The 20,115-nt window shown below is 46.5% G+C and overlaps 1 protein-coding gene across 18 annotated transcripts in view; it reads right to left on the reverse strand.

Moving 5' to 3' along the window:
- Positions 1–227: 227 nt before the first annotated feature.
- The window catches only part of NCOR2 (nuclear receptor corepressor 2), a 355,660-nt gene continuing 335,772 nt past the window's right edge, over positions 228–20,115 (reverse strand). For 13 of the 18 annotated variants that reach the window (XM_028709364.2, XM_028709365.2, XM_028709362.2 and 10 more), the window contains 9 exons: positions 18,154–18,300; positions 17,499–17,647; positions 15,728–15,930; positions 14,333–14,473; positions 13,024–13,169; positions 11,158–11,211; positions 8,369–8,599; positions 6,506–6,682; positions 228–5,147 (listed from right to left, as the gene is read on the reverse strand). In XM_028709364.2, the coding sequence (XP_028565197.2) occupies positions 4,963–5,147; positions 6,506–6,682; positions 8,369–8,599; positions 11,158–11,211; positions 13,024–13,169; positions 14,333–14,473; positions 15,728–15,930; positions 17,499–17,647; positions 18,154–18,300 (1,433 nt within the window). In that variant the 3' untranslated portion in view covers positions 228–4,962. The remainder of the gene's footprint in view (positions 5,148–6,505; positions 6,683–8,368; positions 8,600–11,157; positions 11,212–13,023; positions 13,170–14,332; positions 14,474–15,727; positions 15,931–17,498; positions 17,648–18,153; positions 18,301–20,115) is intronic. The other 5 variants (XM_028709377.2, XM_028709370.2, XM_077920871.1 and 2 more) reach the window with 2 other exon arrangements.

Here is a 20,115-nt window from a genome sequence, read left to right on the forward strand (position 1 = left end):
ACAAACAGCACAGCCATCCTGAGTGGCACCCATGGAAAACATGCAAGTCTTCCAAATGAAATAGTATAAAAGCATTAGAGTAGCAGGTGCCCGTTCCCTCCTTTAGACAGTTGCTCTGCTCCACAAGTCTCCCGGTTGGGTTCACTGATGAGGGCTCCTGCATGCCTTGCCCCATCCTGTCATATGAAATAGCCATTTTGAACACCACACACAAGACTCATGAGAGCTCCATTTTGCTGGCAATAAGCTTCTCCCCTCTCTTTTTTTATTTAAACAGTAAGGCAGTGCTCTGACACTGCAAACCCACAGTGCTTGCTTAGTGGGCATGTAGAGCGAAAAACCAAAATAACAACAGTGAACAAAAACTTCACTTTCAGTAGAAGAAAAAAAACCCCAACCTTTTAGAGCAAGCTGCATAAATATTTACAACTTAGCAGTTTCTATATACAGTCCATTCTATCATACAACTTGCTTTGAAACAACTATGCACAATTTGGTTGTACAAAAGATAGATTTCTTTTCCCACCCTCCCCCTTGTACATTTCAAACAATAAAATTGTCCTTTTAATCTCTTTTTTTTTTGTTTTTTGTTTTTATGTGTTTGTACAAATTACAAAGTTGGTAACACTTCAAACTTTAATAGTTTAACATAACTTCCTTTTTTCTTGATTGCACAATTAATAAAAAAAAATCATAGCCAGGTAGCACAATAGAGATCTATATGTCACTAAAACCGACACAAATTATGCAGACAGTTGTGTATGAAGGATGGCTTTCCTTTGAAGCTAACACACAGTGCTCGGTGCTCACCTTACGTAGAGCTAACAGTCAATGGGGACGATGCTCGTCTGCATTTGGTTGAACTGTAGTGAGTTGGGTTTTACCGAGATCTGGCTTGTGCGTGCAAGTGCACACATGGATATGTGCCAGGCCACTGATTCAGGCACAAAGAAAATGTGTGTGCATGTATTTCTTATACATGCACACGCAAATGGAATAATATGTATACACAGAACCCAAGAGTATATATATATATATAAATATATACACACACACACATGTACAGAGAATGTACAATGTCTGGTAATGCGGGAATAACCTTTTGGAAGGGAGGAGGGGCTATTCCTAAATCCCTTAGTGGAATGTACACATGACCTCAACTTGCAAGCAGTGGCAAGAGATGGTGTTCCAAAATTGTGAACATGTCGGTCAAGGAAAGGCTACGTGAAGCGGCACAAATTCAATATGGTCTAACAACAACAATAAAATAACCTCGTCAGCTGTGAGCAAATCCTATCTGATCTGTGCAAATTGTTCTGTGATGAGTATGACAAAATTTTTGTGGGCAGCAAGTCTACAAAAATGTGGTCTGTGTATGTCACTTAAAAAACAACAACACAACCAAGGGAATTTGGACCAGTGATATAAATATGTATATTTTTAAAAAGATCAGGGTAAATACTGGTTAAAGCACAAAGAACCTTAGACCTACCCTGCACAATGTTTTTCCTACATGGAGATAATCTGAGTGTAGGGAGAAGCATGTATACCATGATGTAAGAAGCAACACAAGCACAAGCCAAGCAGTCGTCACACACAGACTGGCTTTCTGATTTATGTGCTTGTGGTAAACTAAACTTTCTCCCTGCACATGGACTCCACAGAGATTATCTTTGCATAGGTAAAAACTATGTATGAGGCCACCCCCAAGATAAGACAAGCAGTGGCTGGAAGCGACAGGGACGAAGGAGAGGGTAAACTTAACACTGCCAGTGTCCAATAAACACAATAAATGCTGCTTCATCTATCACTGGGTTTGTTGGGGAAAACATGCTCTATTTTCCAGTTATTATTTGATTGCAAATTAGGATGATTGTGTAAGAGTGAGCTACTGACTTGGCCTAAATGAACCGATGGCAGGAGAGATGTTTTCGTGTTAAGATTGACAGTCAATTACACTGCAGAACAGTCACTGGCAGAAACTCCATCTGTGCCAACAGGCTGACACTGGGTGTAATCCCAGCCAAGTCTCACCTCTCGGCAAGCTATTTGGCCCAACGCTGCACAATCAGCATCCAGTCATGCTTGTGGGGGCGTCCCTTTCCTTGTCAGAGTGGAGTGGGCCTTCTGTCACTGGGAAAGATTTAAAGGTTTCACTACTGTGAACTGTAGCTCTTGTGACAGAGCCAGGATTTTAAGCGGCATTCATTGACGACCCCCAAAGTGGTAAAACTTCAAGTCTCGCTAGGACTGAAGAAGCAGGTATCGCTGGCATTCTTGCAAGAATGGTCTTAGGCACATGCGGCTAAGTATATTTCAGTATAAAACTCATTAACCACTTTTCTGCTAAGAACACTCAAAGGTGGTGTATGTGAAATGATAAAACAATGCAAATCAGATGAAGTGACACAAAACAGCACGCAGGCACAAAGTACTGGTTTGGTGGTGGTTTCGTCACTAACACAACTGTGGCTCGGTTCTGGGTTATGACATTTCCCATAAGCTGATGAGCAAATTGTTTCACTGTCTATGCAGACAGATTAAGTACAATATACAGAATAGTGTCTGGGGGGGGGGATGCACATGACTGTATTTCTTGCCCAGTGAGAAAAGTATCCTCAGGTGGGCCTCTAGAAGGAAGGACTGGGCATTAAGGGAAGGCCCCTGTTGCAAGCTCAAGGCAGCTTCTACTCGCTTTCTGGTGTGGGCCTAAGTTGGGTTCTCCTGACCCTAGATTTCAGAGTCCAATTTGGGTACATGTTCACAAAGCGGTCTTTTGGAAGGGTGGCTGTGCTGTTTAATCTCCTGCAATCCACATGCAACTTGAGCTGAGCTAAGAGGAAGCAGCCCTTGGAAAGGTATACCATGCACGGCTCTAGAATTCCTCCTCTGCCCTGCCTTTAACCTGCCCAATGTCCTGGCCCTTTTCTTCAGAGCAGTTTGCATGGCGGTCGATCTGTGCCAAACACCTGTGCTGGGGATTTTTGGATTTTTGCAATCCTTTAGCAACCAGCAAAGCACTGCAGGGCATGAAAATGGAGGCAGGGCAGTGTCATTCTGCAAGAACTGTAGCTCTGCTGGGGACAAGTGTTTTAGGAGCAGAGGCTTACAGGATAATGAGATGGATTCTCTCAGTAGATGTTCCTGCACGGAACCTCCAAATTTTTGTGTCTTAACTAGTTTAGCAACAAGCAACAGTTTCATCATCAAAACTGGATGGTGTGTGGGAGAAAGATGGGTGAGAAGGAAAACAAAATAGCAGATCTCACTGTAGAAACAAACTCACACAGTACAAAAACTCTGGTGCTGTGATGTTGCTGCTCCCTGGATGCTGTGTCAAAATACTCAGCTTATGAAAACACGACTCTTGTCTGTTCCTGCAGAGAAGCTGTTCCCCAGATCTGCTCCCTCGAGGGCACAGAATGAAAACGAAGTGTGAAAAAAGGAGGAGACTATATATATGACGAAAAAGGAAGCCTAAAGTGTTATGATTGGGGGAGAAGCAAACACCCACAAATGGAAAAACAGAACATTGTGGGCAAGTCACCAAAAACATGTAAACTTCCTGTGAGTGTCTTGGCCTCTCTCACGGCTCCCAAAAGAGACAAATCTCACTTGAAAAGTGTTCATGTTATCTCCATGCTGGAGTGTTAACTATGCAAATAAGGGCCCTACAGTTGTGACTATATATTTATATATATATAATATATTATATATATACTTCTTCATTTTCTTTTTCTTTTTAAAAAAAACTAAGTTAATACATTCTACTGAATTACAGAACCATTTTGTTGGAACATTGTTACCTCTTGACAGTTCCATACAATGGACAAACCCATCCAAAGCTGGCATGCAACATAGAAATCCTCTTTGTACAGGAGCAGAGACCGAAAAGCAGCATATAACACTGTTTTTAACATCCTTCCTTGCGCAAACACACCATTTGCCAAAGGTATCAAAAATATACCCTGTAGACCATATACACAGCGTTGTTTTGAAGAAACAACATATTCAAAACAGCTGCTTCCCCCACTCCCACCCCCCTCTATCTGCAGCTAATGCCAATATAGAGGAATCTGTTTCAATTACAATGCAAACCCAGCAATCCTTTCTCCAAAGGAATCATTCCTTTTCTTTTCCTGTTTTTGGCTTGTCCTCTGGCTCCTGCACCCAGAGCATTGCTGCCTGAATCTGTATTTGTTGAGAGTTCAGGTGAAGCTCCCCTCCATATATCTCTATGGGTGCAGAGAAACAAACTTATTTAACTGTCAGAAACAGAAGAAACCAACACTTTCTTCCAGAGGGCTGCTCTGATTTGTCTCCCTACACGACCAACATGGGCGAAACCCCTCGTGAAGGTAAAAAAAGAGGCAGGTTGAAGGAAGGGGCGGCTGAATGAATCCTATTTTCAAGTACTGGATTAACAGGCCACTACAGTGTGCAGAGGAAAGATGGGTCACAGAGGTGGGAACACGCAAGCAGCACACGCCATCTTCTCCCAATGGGCCCCCCGTTCCCCCTCTCTCATCTGGGCTGAAGGACAGAATTGGAATCCCCTGAGTGTTAGTAACCGAGATTCAGCGACTGGTTACAGTCCCTTGGGGGAGCTTTCAGGGCTCCCCACTGCCGCCCCCCCCCATTAGCTTGGTTTAATTTCTTGCTGCAATGGCTCAAGGTATCAGCACCAAATAGGGAGAGAGGATTGGGATGGGTTCCATTTGCTTGGTTTGTTTTTTTTAAGGCTTTAAAACTGAAGAGATTTTTTTTCCAACTCCCTTCCAGATGTGACAAATAATATCAGCTGACTGGAACAGTGCTGCTCCTGCGCCTGGCCTAGGACAGCCACACTCTGCGACAGCCAGCCACAATCCCCAAGCCTTGGGCTAACTCAACAGCCAACCTATCAGTATCTGTCCATTTGTTGCTGGCCTTTTTCTCCATCTCGCTTCCTCTTCTCCCTCCTCATTCACTGTCCGAGAGGGTCTCGTACTGCGAGACGAGCAGCGGCTTGGGCTCCTCCTCCCAGCCGTGGTGCTGGCTGTTGGAGTTGCCCTGTGGAACGGAGGCAGGCGGTGGTGGTGGGGCAGCCGCCACCAGACCCGTGGGAAGCCTCATTGTCAGCGGGTTGTATGGAAATGGCGTTGAACCTGCGTTGAGACGGGAGGACAAGGCAAGGTCAAGGAGCTGGCCAACCACTGGCCCAGAAGGTCTCAAATCCTTTGTTCCCAAGGAAGCAGCCTCCCTCTTTTCTTTCTTGCACACTTTCCCAAAAATGTGGCACTGATCCTAGCATTTATTACTCTCCCGCCTCTAGAAGGCGCTTTATTAATTTAATAGATTTCTGGCTTTCTTCTAAGGGTTAAAACTCCCACAAAGAGGATTACAACATATTTTTAAAAGCAGAGTAAATAATCAAACCATTAACCCCCCCCCCCAAATATGACCCAGGGAGGGAGGGAGGGAGGGAGAGCCTCAGTACAGGCTCTTTAGAAGAGTGTTGGATTTTCTTGCTGGAAGCAGAGGTGACCAGGTTTCATTCCCATCCTGGAGATGCTAGACCTTAGCCTGCACTACATGTGAATGGAGAGGAGAGCAGGCAGTATGTGAGTTGTGTCATGCATGCAAAGTACTGCATAAGAATTGGTCCCCAATGCTGCAACCATGAGGTGTATATTGGAGAACATAGCTATGACTGGCTTTTTCTGCCATATAACTGGGAAGCAGGTGCTGCGCAGTTTAAACAGAGATTCCCAAGTGCCAGCAGCATCTAAACTGGGTCAATGAGAAAGCTCTCGCGAGATGAGGTACCATGACTAGAGTAAGCTGAACTGAAGGCTGGTTTGAGGAGGAAAACTGCTGCAGCGTGGCCTGGCTAAGCCTGTTTGCATTGTATGGCAGGGGACTGATGGGCTGGCTAAACCACAGCAGGGTGACCTGTCACCTTCATTATTCATTTCTGTGGACACTTTTGAAGTGTTAGAACAATCAGAATGCGATCACTTTTCAATATCAGCGTCCCTGTGTCCTCTAATAGAACGCATAGCTACAACTGAATCTGCAAGTGTGAGTGGATAAATACAGGGCGTGTAAAGACTGAAATCGTCTCACAGATTGAGCAGCGCTATCCGAGATACACTCTATAGCAACTGTCTGACGAGTTTGTGTCAATTTTTTATGACCAGGTCTTCAAATCCTGCTGATGTCTTCTAGCAAATTGTAACAGAACTCAGACCCTATTTGATAACTTCTGCAATCACTAACTACAAATAATCAACATACCTTGGTTGGTTTGATGGTCAAGGCAAAGCAGCTAAGAAAGTTCTGGCTAAGACAATCAGGGTTTCTTGTACGAATCCATCAGAGGAATTCACTTGTATTGCTGACTCTGGCTCCCTGAAATTCATTTCCTCACATCTTTGTACTTGCTAACACCAACCAAAGTGCTTCCTGACTGTTTCCAGCCACTAGATGCAGCCAACATGGCACAGACTCCTTCCCTTGTTACCTGCAGATGACGGCCTGTCCTCCCAGACGCGGTTGGTGAGAGGTGTCCTTCTGTTACAGTCTCCCTCTGAATGAACAGATGACACAGATGGTGGCCTCTCAGAGGAGGACAGGCCTGGTCCTGGTGACTTGGCCTTGCGGCTGTTGGCTCTGGCAGCAATCTTTGGCTTCCCTCCTCCTGACAAAAGAAGCACCATTCAAACAACCAAATGGTAGCCACGTGTTCTCACATGACTAGGGAGGGCTTGATGCCCTAAAAGGGGCTCTTTAATGACAGGAAGAGGAATACAATGCTGAGCAGATAGCAGGGCAGATTTAGAAAGCTGGGAGACACAGGTATTAAATCCTTCCCACTCAAAAACTGGCCGCGAATTCAGTATGTGGCCGATGGGGGCAAACTGCTACTAGATTCAGGTTCCCATCATGCAAAATGAAAACTCCTCCCTCCTCCCCCAGCACATCATAGGGTGTGTCCCTTCCTTTTGGCATCTAATAGATAGATGTCAGGGATTCATGGAAAGAGATCCCTCTTTAAGGCTGTGGGTGCTTAGCCTTGGTTCCCTTTTGGGGACAAGGAAGAACTAGGACAAGATCTCCAAGATCTAATGCACACCTGAGTGCAAGTGTGAGTTATCTGCACTATGCTGCTTTTAATGGGACACATCCTCTGGACACATCCCCAAACAGGCACCTTGCACGGGCACGTGCTACCAAATGCACATTCTGCGGAAAGCCAACATGGTGCAAACAGGCCGCACTTGCAACTTGGATGTGCAGCTCCTGGTCTAGCATATAATACATCCGGAAAAGGCTGCTTTCACATGCACAAATGGTTTGTTCAGCACAGCAAGGCAAACTATGGCAAAGATGTGTGGGCTCCCAGAGAGGAGTCTGCAACAGCTTTGTTGCTTGATGGTCCTTCTTACTCTTACTCTTGCATTGTGTCAAGGTTTGACTTAGCTGTCTGCCTGAACTGGAGCTTGTGATTAAGCCCTCTCCTCACTAACCATGAGTTGGAGCCAAGGTTTGTTCATGGAGGAGAGTGTTTAACCACAGGCCCCTGGCGCAGATGATATGCTGAACTGAACTGTGGCTTAGCTCAGCATGGCAGTAAAAAGGATTGGGAAGGAGCAAAGTGGCTGCCAGCTGCTCCCTTGGCACCCACATGTTGTGCGGTCCCAGTAAGCCATAGTCTTGACTTGCTGTGCTGCAAGATCTCTGCTGCTGTACTAGGTGAGGCAACGCGGGTGGTGGGAAGAGGAAACCTTTCCTTCTCTGCTTTTCTGAGGGTGGGACATAACAAAAGGCAGGAGCAAACAGACAAACCATGGACACACTTTTCGCAAGTCTGCATTTGTAAAAGAGTATATTGACAGCATGATGTTAAGAAAACAGCTGAACATAAACACCTAGTTCTCCCTTAGCCATACAAATGTACTTTGTTCACACCCTCCCTTTGCACCCTCCCTTCACTTATCCTGGCCCTTCCCAGCAAGCCTGGAAGAGGAGTTGGGGGATTTCCTGCTTTCCCCCCATGACCCCAGCATCTTCAACCCCCCAGCCTTGCACCCCTCCCCATCAAAGAAAGAAAGGACAGCACCAATGGTCAGTGTTTCAGAGGAAGCAAAATGGCACTTCCAGCCTAACAAATTAAAGTGCTTCTTATCAAACCAGGAACTGAGATTAATCGGTGTAATTAAAAATGGGAACAGAAAGTAAATGCCCAAAAGCTTAAAGAGAAAGGATCTGGGGTGGGGGTGAGACACGAAAACCACTAAAAAGACAAAGAGAGAGGGGTTAACAGCACAAAGAGAAGGTTTAAGAACACAGCGAAAAGGGCAACAAAGGGGGGAGGGCTGCAGACCTGGCAAGGAGGAGTGCATGTCGTCAATCCGTCCGTCAGCAGTGGTTACAGGCATAGCAGCGGGCAAGCTTGCACTGGCATTCAGAGGGTTAAAAGCATTGGCACTGAGAGGAGAGCGCTCGTCCCACTGCTCGTCATATTTACCCATTAGGGCCTTCCTAATAATTGCCTCCAACCCCATGTTGGTACTGGAGTTTTCTTGGACCGACTGGCTCCTACAACTGATTAACCCTGGGAGGTGTGGAAGGAGGGGGAAGGAGAAAGGAGGGAGGGGGAGAAATTGGGTTGGGGGAAACGGGAAACCAAATAAGAAATTGGGTTGGGGGGGAAGAGGAGGAGGAGGAGGAAAGGCGACAAGGGAGAAGGGAAGAAACAAACAGTCAGCACATTCTTGCAAAGCAACAAACTCTGTCCGGCTGTCTTCTTGGTTCCCCCAAACCCCCTGGCACAGCCAGCTCCTCGCCTGCCCCCAAGGAGGTTGCAGGGACACCAAAAAGGAAGCAGAAACTACTCACAGATTATTGTTTCTGGAATGCCACACACACACATACACACAGAGACTAAAGGACTGAGGGCTGTGTGTACCAGTTTCACATCCAGTGGGGAAACCTTGGGTTGTCTTCCAACTCAATTCTACTTAGATTGGACCCACTGAAATTAATGGGCCTAAATTAGTCATATCCATTAGTTTCAACAGATTGAATCCAATTCCTTCAAACGCAGAGCAGTCCCAAGGAGGAAGGAATGCTTCCCCAGGTGCCTGCCCAGCAGCATGAGCTGAAGAAACGTTAACACGTGGGCTCATGCAAATCACCAGGGAACAGGGCACTAAACTGAGGCCATGACATGACAGGCTCTGTTTGCTCCAAGTGGAGGAATTTCAGTTGTGTGACATCACTGCTTTTGGACGCGCTTAAACACAGCACTGAGCAGCAGAAAGAGCAGCGTCAAACACGTTCTCTCACAGCACAAGTGATGTTCATATGGGAGAAAATGCTCTGAGATCAAATCGCTACAGACCTGCAAAAGTATTATGTTCTCCCAGGGAGAGCATGCGGGCTAAGAACATTTCAGGCTGCATTCCTGAGCAAACTTGCTTGGAAATAAGCCTTGCTGAAAGGGGTGGGATGTTGTAACTTCCAGATGTCACCAAAAACACTTTTTTGCAGTTGAGTGTCAGTGAGATGCTGGATGTCCGCAGACAACCATATTACATAGACCTCCACTCCAGATGTGCAGGCAAGTTCACCTTCCTACTTGGGCAGGTTGGCATGGACAACCAGGAAAGCTAATCTCCCTGGGGTGGGGATCAATATGAGAGTCTTCCTTCAAAAAATAATCTTGATCCAAATGAAAGGGATGGAAATTTGAATAGAAGGAATATAAGGAGTGGCTGGGGAAACTCAGCCAGATGTATAAATAATAATATCTATCTATCTATCTATCTATCTATCTATCTATCATCGATCTATCATCTCTCTCTCTATCTATCTATCATCTATCATCTATCTATCTATCTATCTATCTATCTATCTATCTATCTATCTATCTATCTATCATCTATAGATATATATATATATATATATATATATATATAGATATTTCAAATCAAATTTTTGTCAATTCCCTTTTCTCAAAGGATTCCCCTTGCCAACATCCTTTTTCAAAATCAGTGCTTTCATTCATCCATTCATTCATCCATATTCTCTCTCTCTCTCTCTCTCTCTCTCACACACACACACACACACCTTAATTTTAATGTTTGGCATGTTATTATGTTTTACGTGTGCTGGTCTGATTGGCGGGGTATGAATAATAAAATTATTATTATTCCTCTAAATTTATCCTTTCTAACCAAAAAGCAAACTTTGTCATTAGAAAAAGGAGGATGCCAAACAGAAGGAAGGAGGCAGGTGATGCCCACCTTCTACGCCTCACAGGAGAAACTGCTGATATATAATCTGGAAGTGGATTATTGTCATCTTTTCCATCCTTAGTATACATGGGAATCATTGGGCTGTATCCAACTAAGTTATACGTCATGTTCATGAGTTTCGGTGGGTCTAAGTGTCAGGAGGGCATATACTGGATACAACCCATTCCTTCTACTGTGCTACTTGGATTTCCCAAAATCCAAACTCTGCCACCCAATCTTCATCCTTCCAACTTGATTCCACTTTCTGATGGTGGAGGCTGTGAGGACAAAAGGACTTCTATATGGGAGACAGGCTGAATAAACAAGTGTGTGTGTGTGTTGGTATTGCGATTGTGAGTCATTAGAAGCCATGCAGTTAAGGTGCGGCAATGCACAAAGACCAGAGGCGGCATTGTGGGTCAGTGGCTTGCTAACCATTCCCAGGGCAAGAGGAGCCAAAATAAATAAAATAAAACTTTTAAGAGAGACCGAGTGATATGGAAGAGAAGGAATGTTCTTTGTAGAAACATAAAACATTAAATTAAATCCAGCCTATGATTTGCTCCCCTCTCTGCCTTCCTGGGTTGACTTCCCCATTTCCACACAGGTGCCTTAAAGGGAGTTCTTTGACAGCCAGTCTCATACAAAATGGCAAATGACACTCCCTTCACCACTACTTCCACATGACTCTCTTCTGCTGTCTTGTACAGCTGTTCAGGAACATGGCTGAGTTATCAGGAGTCTGCCACTTTGCCCAATGAGACTGCATGGCCACATTTGCAATGCTTAAATTATCTGAAGGCATTTGTGATCTGCAGAGTCCTGTGTGGAATGGGAGTGTCAGACGCCGGATGGAGCGGAAGCACAGCTGTACCTGTTCCAGTAATGGCTGGCATGTTGAAGATCTCTGTTCCAGGTTGCCCGACATCTGGAGGAGGGGGGAAAGAGAGAGCCTCAAGCACAAGTCACATTCCCAGGTGGGCTAATTATAGACTGTAAACTCCCCATCATTCCAACAGGAGGAGTTGCATAAAAGCCCAATACTTTTTATCTTGGAGAGCAAAGATGGAATTGGGTTTGTTGTCCTTGAAAGTACAGAACACCTTGCCTAATACAAGGCACTACCCATTTTTCTTTATTTCCCACCTCTATGGGGAAAAACGCAAGCGAGAGGCTGCAGGACTCGCTGCCACTCCTTGAAGAAGCCATGATGATGCAGTTGGGATACTGGAGATATTAAGAGGAACATCGCTTAACTCTCTTGTCCAACACAATTGTTCTATGAGTGGCTCGGATAAAATTGAAAGTGACTGCTTAGCATGTTAGGATACATTAAAATACAGATCAATTTGTAGTTAAATGAGCAGATGGGAAGCATTTCTAATACAAATTGTCCACTGTCACAGGGACTCCAGGAAGGGCTGAGCTCTTTAGAGGTTTGAAAGCAGCCACCTGGCTGAGTCAGAGGCCCCATCTGCACTATACATTGGAAGCAGGGTCACATGACTTTCAACAGTCAAGACTCCTCCCAATGAATCCCAAGGTGCCGAGAGATGTTAGGAAACCCTTGTCCCCCTCACAGAGTGAATCAATCCCTGTGGAGTCCTGTAAGGGCAATAGGGGTTGCCTAACAACTCTCAGCAGCCTTAACAAACTACAGTTCCCAGGATGCTTTGAAGGAAGTTGTAACTGTCTAAGGTGCGGCTGGGCCAGATTCAGGCAAGACTGACAGCACTCATTAGTTTATGACATTCTGAGCAAATGAAACCAGGGCTCCTCTACACTGCCACTTAATGTGGATACTAAGCTTCCCGTGACTCCATTGTGCCGTTCTCCTAATCACTGCCTTCTCACACTTTCCTCTCCCTCAGTTTGGATTGTCTCATGCCAGGGATTCTCCGAAACAAAGAGGGCATGGGGAAATCTGGACTGGGGGAAGGGAAAGTGTGGGAAGGCAGTGATTGGGAGGGTGGGTTATATTAACCACAGGGAATTAATGGGTGTATAAGAAGCTTACTATCCACATTAAACAACAGTATGGATGAGCCCTGAGTTCATAAGGGAGCAGGTGGCACTGTGGTCTAAACCACCAAACCTATTGGGCTTGCTGATCAGAAGGTTGGCGGTTCGAATCTGTTTGACGGCGTGAGCTCCCATGGCTTTGTCCCAGCTTCTGCCAACCTAGCATTTTGAAAGCACGCCAGTGCTCCCTCGGCCTGAAAGCGAGATGAGCACCGCACTTCATAGTCGCCTTTGACTGGTTTTAACCATCCAGGCCACCCTTTTCTTCCGATCTGTTAACTGTTTTACCTGATTTTATTTTCATATTGTTGCAATCTACTTTGGGACCTTGTAGTGAAGGGTGGGCAAGAGATATTGTTGTTGTTTGTCAATAAATTTATTTGATTATATTTGAATAAACCAGCCTTTGTAATGAAGTAATTACTTTTTAATATTTTGATGCATGTGCCATGGCATTCCCTGTTCACTCTCACACTCAAATATCCCTTCTAAAAATGACACTTGCAATATTCAGCTTTTACATGTACATGCATAAAAATAATAAAAATAAGCTGACTAATTCATCAGGGAAACTCTTTGGGTCAATCAGAATAGTTTAGCTGATTAAGTTTGATTAGCTGACTGAACATTGCAGCCCCAACTGTAACCATCACTTCATTGCTACTGCCCTGTCCCCACAGATAACAGGAATAAATTCCCAGCCCAGAGAAGTCCTTACTGTACTCTGCCTCGCTCCTGCTGTTCGTGCTCAGTTTCTTGATGATCTCTTGCTTCTTGGACTTCACCATAGCAGAATTGCTCTCTGTCAGTTTGCTGAAGAAGGCTGGTGGTTGCACGTTGTTTCCTGGAGATTTGGAGCCCATCCTGCACAATTGAAAGCCCATCAAACTGATTTTGTTGGAATCCTGATACCATCATGTTCGGCCTAGAGAGCCCTGATCACAAAATGTATCCCAGGATTTCTCTCTAAAATAACAAGTGGCCCAACCTCCTAATCCACTAGCAGTTTCACGCTAAAAGTAATACATGTTCCTGGAAGGGGGTGATCTATCTGTTGCATAATTGTAGGAATGATGTAGTGGAGAATGTGGCAAGATTTTTGAGTGACATCATGAGATTACATCACCACAGGTCCTAGGAGCCACTTTTGCATCTCACAACGTCTGAACAGTTTTATCCTAAAGTACCTCCAACTATGTTTTGTCACCTGTGCTGTGTTCTGATCCATGTATATGACGTACTCTTACTACGCCAATAAGGGAGTTTGACTGATTGTTCCTGGAAGGGTAAGGAGCGCCCTCCAAGGGCTGCTCCACACGTTCTCCAGCCTGCTGCTTTTCTCCTATGGAAAATGGCAATTCGGGTTTGCTCCGATTTTAAGCTTAAGAATGTGTTTTTAATGAGCGGGGCAAAGGGAAAACCACTCGGACCCAGGCCTAGAAACCGTGGGTCAAGCAGAAAACTGCTGCCCCCCATGCTTTCTAGGCATGGTACAAGCGGAGGTATGGATGAGCCCTAACACGAATCCACGTGCACACCTACCTAGCTCACTTATACACTGTTCCGCACGCACGGTGCACAATGCACACAGCTGGACTAGGTGAGCCCACAGGCTGCCCCGTTAGCAGGACAGCTGCTGCCAGTCAATGTAGACAATACTGAGCTAGATGGACTCAATGGTCTTACTCCGTGTAAGATAGTTTCCTATGCTTCCCACAACCATGCCTAAGTATGCCACTGATCTAAAGAGATCCCATCTGTTTTCCCTAATCACTGCTGGATGCATTGAATGATTGGTTTCTGAAAGAGTTACGCGGCTTTAGAAGATGATTTTAACCAATCTGGGATGTCCAGCATTCAAGGCACAATTAAAAAGCCTGATTGCCCAACCACAGAGCTAGTGTTGTTTGGAAGAGAAAGACAAAAATCACTGGTTGCCCAGCAGGGAATACACAATGGGTGGAGTGGGGAGGTGGGATCGTCCTCAGAAAACTCCCGCTGGACAGCCCAGCTGCTGCCTCCGTTACCTCTGCTCCAGCTGTTCCCCTTCTCGATACAGGATGGGATATGTGGCATTTCGCACGTGATCGGCTTCTCCCACCCCATCTGGTGGAGAGACGGGCTCTATGCAGTTGTTCGGAGCAGGTGTTCTGATCTGCTCGGGAGACCTGAGGAAGCAAGCAGCAGGACTGTGTGAACCACACGGCTCTCTTTTCCTTCTGACACAGAAGAGCTGGTGTAGGTAAAGGGGTGGGGCAGAAAACCCCAATTTTTAGAGTGGGCAGAAAAGTGACAGACTTGCACTGGAAGAAATGAACAATTGCTATGGGGAAGCCTGGGGCAAAACAACACCACCCCACTCCTGCAAGGTTTGAAACAGTCTGGGCTTTCCTCTCCATATCCTATGGTGATTCCCTTACGTTGAAACTGGACACTACTATACAGTATGAGTGTGACTGTGGTGATTGGTGCTCTCAATCAAAGCTTGCAAAATGATTTCTGGGGAGAGAAGGGGGAAAGAAAGAATAATGCCAGTTCCAATTACTGCTAGTCTAAAACAGACAAGAGCTTCTATTGCATCAGAATATAAAGTGTAGCTCCAAGTCCTGCAACTGCTGGGCCTTTTGAATGAGGTGCTCCCTAAATCGTTGGCTGGTGCCGCTCACTGGAGCAACACTCAGAGGGCATTCTCCAGTCTGTGATATCTGTGCACGGAGTTCGTAAGAGGAAGGCGTGCAGATGGCATTCTCAGTTGTTGCTCCACATCTGTGGAACTCCCTTACTGTTGAGATTCGGTTCAAGAGGAAGGGCTGCAGCTTTGCATGCAGGCGTCCCAGGTCCAGTCCCCGACACCTCCAGAGGACTGCCTGAAATCTCGGAGAGCCACTGCCAGTCAAGTTAGGCTTCACAGATTCCGCATTAGCAGCTTCCTGTGCTCCTATGAAACTTGCCTTGGGGGGTGTATGGAAGGCAAGGAGGATGATTCAGCTCGAAGGATCCCACTAAAGTCCCTTCTCTATCATTCAGAGATTGGGAGGGGGCCGGCCTTGCTGGACTGCGATTTGCAGAGCTAGAACCCAGCAGACAGGAATTGCACCCAGCTTCCTTTCTCCTGGGGCAGGAGGAGGTGAGGAGATGCGTGAAGCAGCTTGCCATGTGTGGCAGCTCATGGATATTGCCTCTCCCAAGGTCCCCAGTTTCACTGACGATACCTGTGCTCCTTTGGGTTTGGATTCTATATCTGCCTGAGCTTTGGACACAATCTCCCTGATCTTAAACCCCATTTGCTTCAGTGGAACCCTGTGCCTTCCCCTCTCGCCCCAGCAAAGGGACTTTCAACTCTGTAACTTTGGCTGGAACACACCAGTAGTATCAGAATGGGGCGAGGCAATGGCAAAGAGACAGGGGCGAAGTGGGCTCACCTCTTGCTTTCTTCACTTTCGGGGGAGATTCTTGAAGCAGGGATGTGCTCCATTTGCTGCTGCTGCTGCTGCTGCTGCATGTAAGCCTCACTAGGAGTTCGCCGAAGATCCAGCACAGACCCTGGGAAGGGGTACATAGGGGTCTGGATGTGGGAGTTCAGCTGCTGGGGATGATGGCGCGTATAGTCTTGGGTGATAACCTCCTGCAAGAAGAGAACACAGCTCTGCTTTTGTCTTCAGATCATTCCTTGTGCGCTCCAAGCAGCCTGCTAAGAGGGAGGCTGAGGATGGAGGTGGCGTGCGAGTGCTCCTGCTCCAAGGCGCTGTGTGAGCCCCAATTGTGTGGGTGGTGTGCTGCAATCTGGCCCATGCAGGGGCTGGAAGGGGATCTATGCACTTCCCCCCCTCTCTTTTCTGGGGGCGGGAACTTAGAGGGCTGCAGGGCTGCAAAGCCAGAAGAGATTCCTCACCAAAAATGTAGTAGGGAAAACCAGATCTCTTATTTGGGGAAGAATGGATCACTCTTGGGCAGTCCTTTCCAAGCTTGCACTTTCCTCAATGAAAGCCTGTGTGACCACTGTGGAACAATGTCTGGACTTTGGAGTGTGCTCCAGGGTAGGGTTTATCAACTTGAGGCCTAGGGGCCAAATGTGGCCCTCCAACCCTCTATCTGGCCCTTGGGACCTTCCCCAGATTGCACACACCTAGGCCACACCCCTCATGAGTGAATCACGGGAGGCTGCCCAGAAGGGAATGAAAGAGATTCCTACCCCTGGTTCTAAGGTTGAATACTCTTGTGCCCACCTGGGCCTTGGCACTGCCCTGTGTGGACCGAGAGGGCACAGCAGAACAGAGCTAGCTCCCTGCTTGCAGCTGTGCGTGGCAGGCAAAGATCAGCTGCAATGGTGGGCAAGGCTGGCTGCCAAGGAAACCTGCCTGCCATTCCAGAGCTGCTCACCAAGGAACCCCTGAGCAACTTCCAGGGAGCTCCAGGGCTCACCAAAACACACAGGAGGACACTTTCAAGTCACCAGCAAAGGCACTGGCAGCACCCACACTTTGGAACTCCCTGCCTCAAAGGACATCAAGAGGCACCTTCGCTTCGGAGCCCGCGAAACATCAGGAAAAGCTTTCTGCCACGGATTGCAGGGAGTTGGGCTGGATGACCCTCAAGTCCCTTCCAGCTCTATGATTCTAAACTTCATTGTTTGGCTGAGTCTACCCAGGTGCTTAGAAAGTTGAGATAACTTCAACCTCTTTTAGTATTATAACTTTTGTATGTTTTAAAGCAGGGTTGTAATTTTTTCTCGATTTTACTGTTTTATCATTTCGTAAACTGCTTTGAGTTTTTTCACAACCAAGTGGTGTATAAATTTTATGAAATAATAAAATTCACATTTTTGCCAGTCGAGTCGGTTATTTTATGTTGTTAGCTGGTCCTACATAATGCTCTACAACTGCAGGGCAGTTAATACTCTGAATGAAAATGTTTTATCTGGAGGAGTCAGCCATGCCGCAACCTCCAAGTCATTTATTCTGAGCTTAAAAGCAGAGACAAAGTCTGCTCCATGGATAAGTCTTGGAAGGGGCTGCATGAATCATTCCTTCCAATAGAAAATGGCTGTGCTTACAGGAGCTCTGCTTAAACCTAGCCTGGGATTGCGAGGCTTTGTGTGCTATGGACAAGAGTCCAAACAAGCACGGCTTTAGCACTCCCCGCCCAAGCCTGTGCAACATCCGTTCGGGAAGCCAAGTGACTAATGCTAATTACATTGATATGCTGAGCCAACGTGACGACCCGCTGGTGGCCTTTGGCGCTCTGCGACCCTTGGAATGGCTGGCTCGGAGACTGCCGATCTTCAGGGAGCTGGTGGAGCTGCTGTATTTGTGAGATTTCTGCTGCGGAAGGCTTAAGAGAACCTATGAGGAAAGAGAAAGATGGGCAGAGCAGCCCAGGAGGAGTTAAGAGACCTGAAATTCATCTTGGTCAGATGCTTGCTGCTTCTTTTAAAATTCACATAGGCCACCCATTTCCAGTGCTCTCACCTTTCCTTTAAGTCAAGAAAAATAATCCCTTACGTATAAAGCAAGCAAAGGCAGACAGGCAAAAACCGAACGACAAGAGCCAGTGATGACATGTCAAACGTTTTAGAGGTGACAATTTGATCTGAAGATTGCAAGCACTAGTAAAATCAATGCCACGTGCTGACTAGCAGAGATCGTCAACATGGTGCCCTTCAAATGGTGTGGACTCCAAATCTCATCAGCCAACGTGTCCGCTGGTCAGGAGTGCTGAGAATTGTAGTCCAGAGCACCTGGAGAATGTCAGGGTGGCTTGTTCCTGCTATTGGTTGTGCTTTTGGACAGAGGTGATGCAACCAATGTTCGCTAGGTGTATGGTGGGCCTTTCCAGGAAGTCCCCTCACCTGGCTGTTTCAGCCGGGGGTCGTGCTCCGCCCCGCGCCCTTTCTCAGCCTCCTGGGATGGCTTTGCCCCTTTCTCATGGAGCGTGCTGGGTGAGCTCACGGGACTTATTGCTTCTATGCCATCAGGGCTGTAGCTTCCATGGAAACCTGGAAGGCATGAAAGAGAGCAAAGGGTCTTTTAAAATGGCAACAGCACTCTTTCCTTCCAAGCACTAATGCAGCAGTTGCAAAAGATTCACGCTGTATTTAACAGAGGGGTGGACAAAAGAAACCCTTAAAAGACTTTCCTGACAGCCATAAAAACCTACAACTGGTTTCCATCCCTGCTCGGCACCTGGTGGTTCAAAGCAATTTGTCTCTGTGTTCTAAACTTGGTGGCACTTACTGATGGGGAAGGAAGGTGAGGAAAGGGGCACAGGGGGCAAATGTGCCAGCTTCTTAGTGCTTCTTTCCTGAACAGAAAGCCAGAGGCTGACACACCAGGAAGCCAAACTAAGTAGAGATGCTGTAGGTATAACATGTGGCTGCTCTCAAAGCAAAATGAAACTTAGAGAGAGATAATAATCAAATCTCACAGAATCTAGTTGGAAGCAGGGAGCCTGGGGGTCACCCAATCCAACCCCCTGCAACGCAAGTGAATTTTCTCTCACCTGTGGAAGCATCTGCATCCTTACATCTCAAAGTGCTTTACTCCCTAGATCTTCCTACTTACAGCTTTGGCTTTCCATCAGATTTAGTTGGTGTGCCAAGCTGTGCCCATATATAAAGAAACTGGACCTGGCTGCTGCCATTCATGCCCTAGCTACACCCAAGCTGGATTATTACAGAAGTTTTTACTTGGAGCTGCAATTGAGAAGTGCCTGGGAGCTTCAGCTGGTTCATAACACAGCAGCCAGAGTGATACCTGGCATGAGCTGGTATGATCGTATTACCCCAGTGGTACTTTCAGCTCAAAAGCTTGCTAAATCACTTCTAGGCGCAATTCAGAAGGAACCTCCATAGTACCATGCAGCGGCTTAGCTTTCTGAACTTTCAGAAAATGTCATTTCATTGGCAGAGATATACAGAGCTAGGGTGTAGTCTGATGTGAACGTGCTTCAGAGCTTGGAAACTTTGGAGATTGTAACTGCCATTAAAGAAAGTCCTAGATGCATGTATTGTGTGTTGGCATCTGTCTGTCTCGAGAGACAACAGTGTGCCTTCAGAGTTGAAGTCAAACTGCTGTGTTAGCAGCCCCAAAGTGTCCTCCCTGGGGCACAAGCATGTGTGGGCAGTGTGCATGGAGGACCTGGGCTGCCCAGATGACAAAACCCCACTCTAGGCCTCACTGATGTGGTCCAAAGGAAAGCACCAGCTTGGCTGCAGGTGTTGCCGGGAAAAGGCACACAAAGCGCCATCCTTAGGGATTCCACTCCAGATTTGTGCAAGGTTAACTCCTTAGCCTTTTCTTCTTTCAGAGGAGGTTCAGGATCAGTTTTCCTTCTCCTAGGTGGGCTACCTGTTTGGTATAGACGTTGACCTTTCAGAGGCAGGGAGCAGGGCGGTTGTCACAGCCCCTGGTGCCCAGCTGAATTATGCAGGCAATAACCTATGACAGGGATGGGGAACCTGTGGCCCTTCCAGGATGTTGCCCCAGCCAGCATGACCAATGGTAACAGCTGTAGTCCCACGACACCGGGAGGCACACAGGCTCCCCATTCCTGCCCCACTACTGCCCAATGCCAAACACAAAATATACATGCTATGATCCATATATATCATACAAACATAGCAGATCATGCAATTTATTCGAAAAATGTAAATCTTTGGAATTTGGAGCAGAGAATAAATTAAAACCCCTGAAAACAAAACTCCATCCCAAAGTATCCATGCAGCATACAGTACTGTTGCCCATGACACTCTCATTCATGTTTTCCTTCAGCCACCTCCTTTTGCCCGTCACAATCACAGCCATGTACCAGG

This window comes from Podarcis muralis, chromosome 16 (assembly GCF_964188315.1).
Source record: "Podarcis muralis chromosome 16, rPodMur119.hap1.1, whole genome shotgun sequence".
In the NCBI taxonomy this organism is placed as follows: domain Eukaryota; kingdom Metazoa; phylum Chordata; class Lepidosauria; order Squamata; family Lacertidae; genus Podarcis; species Podarcis muralis.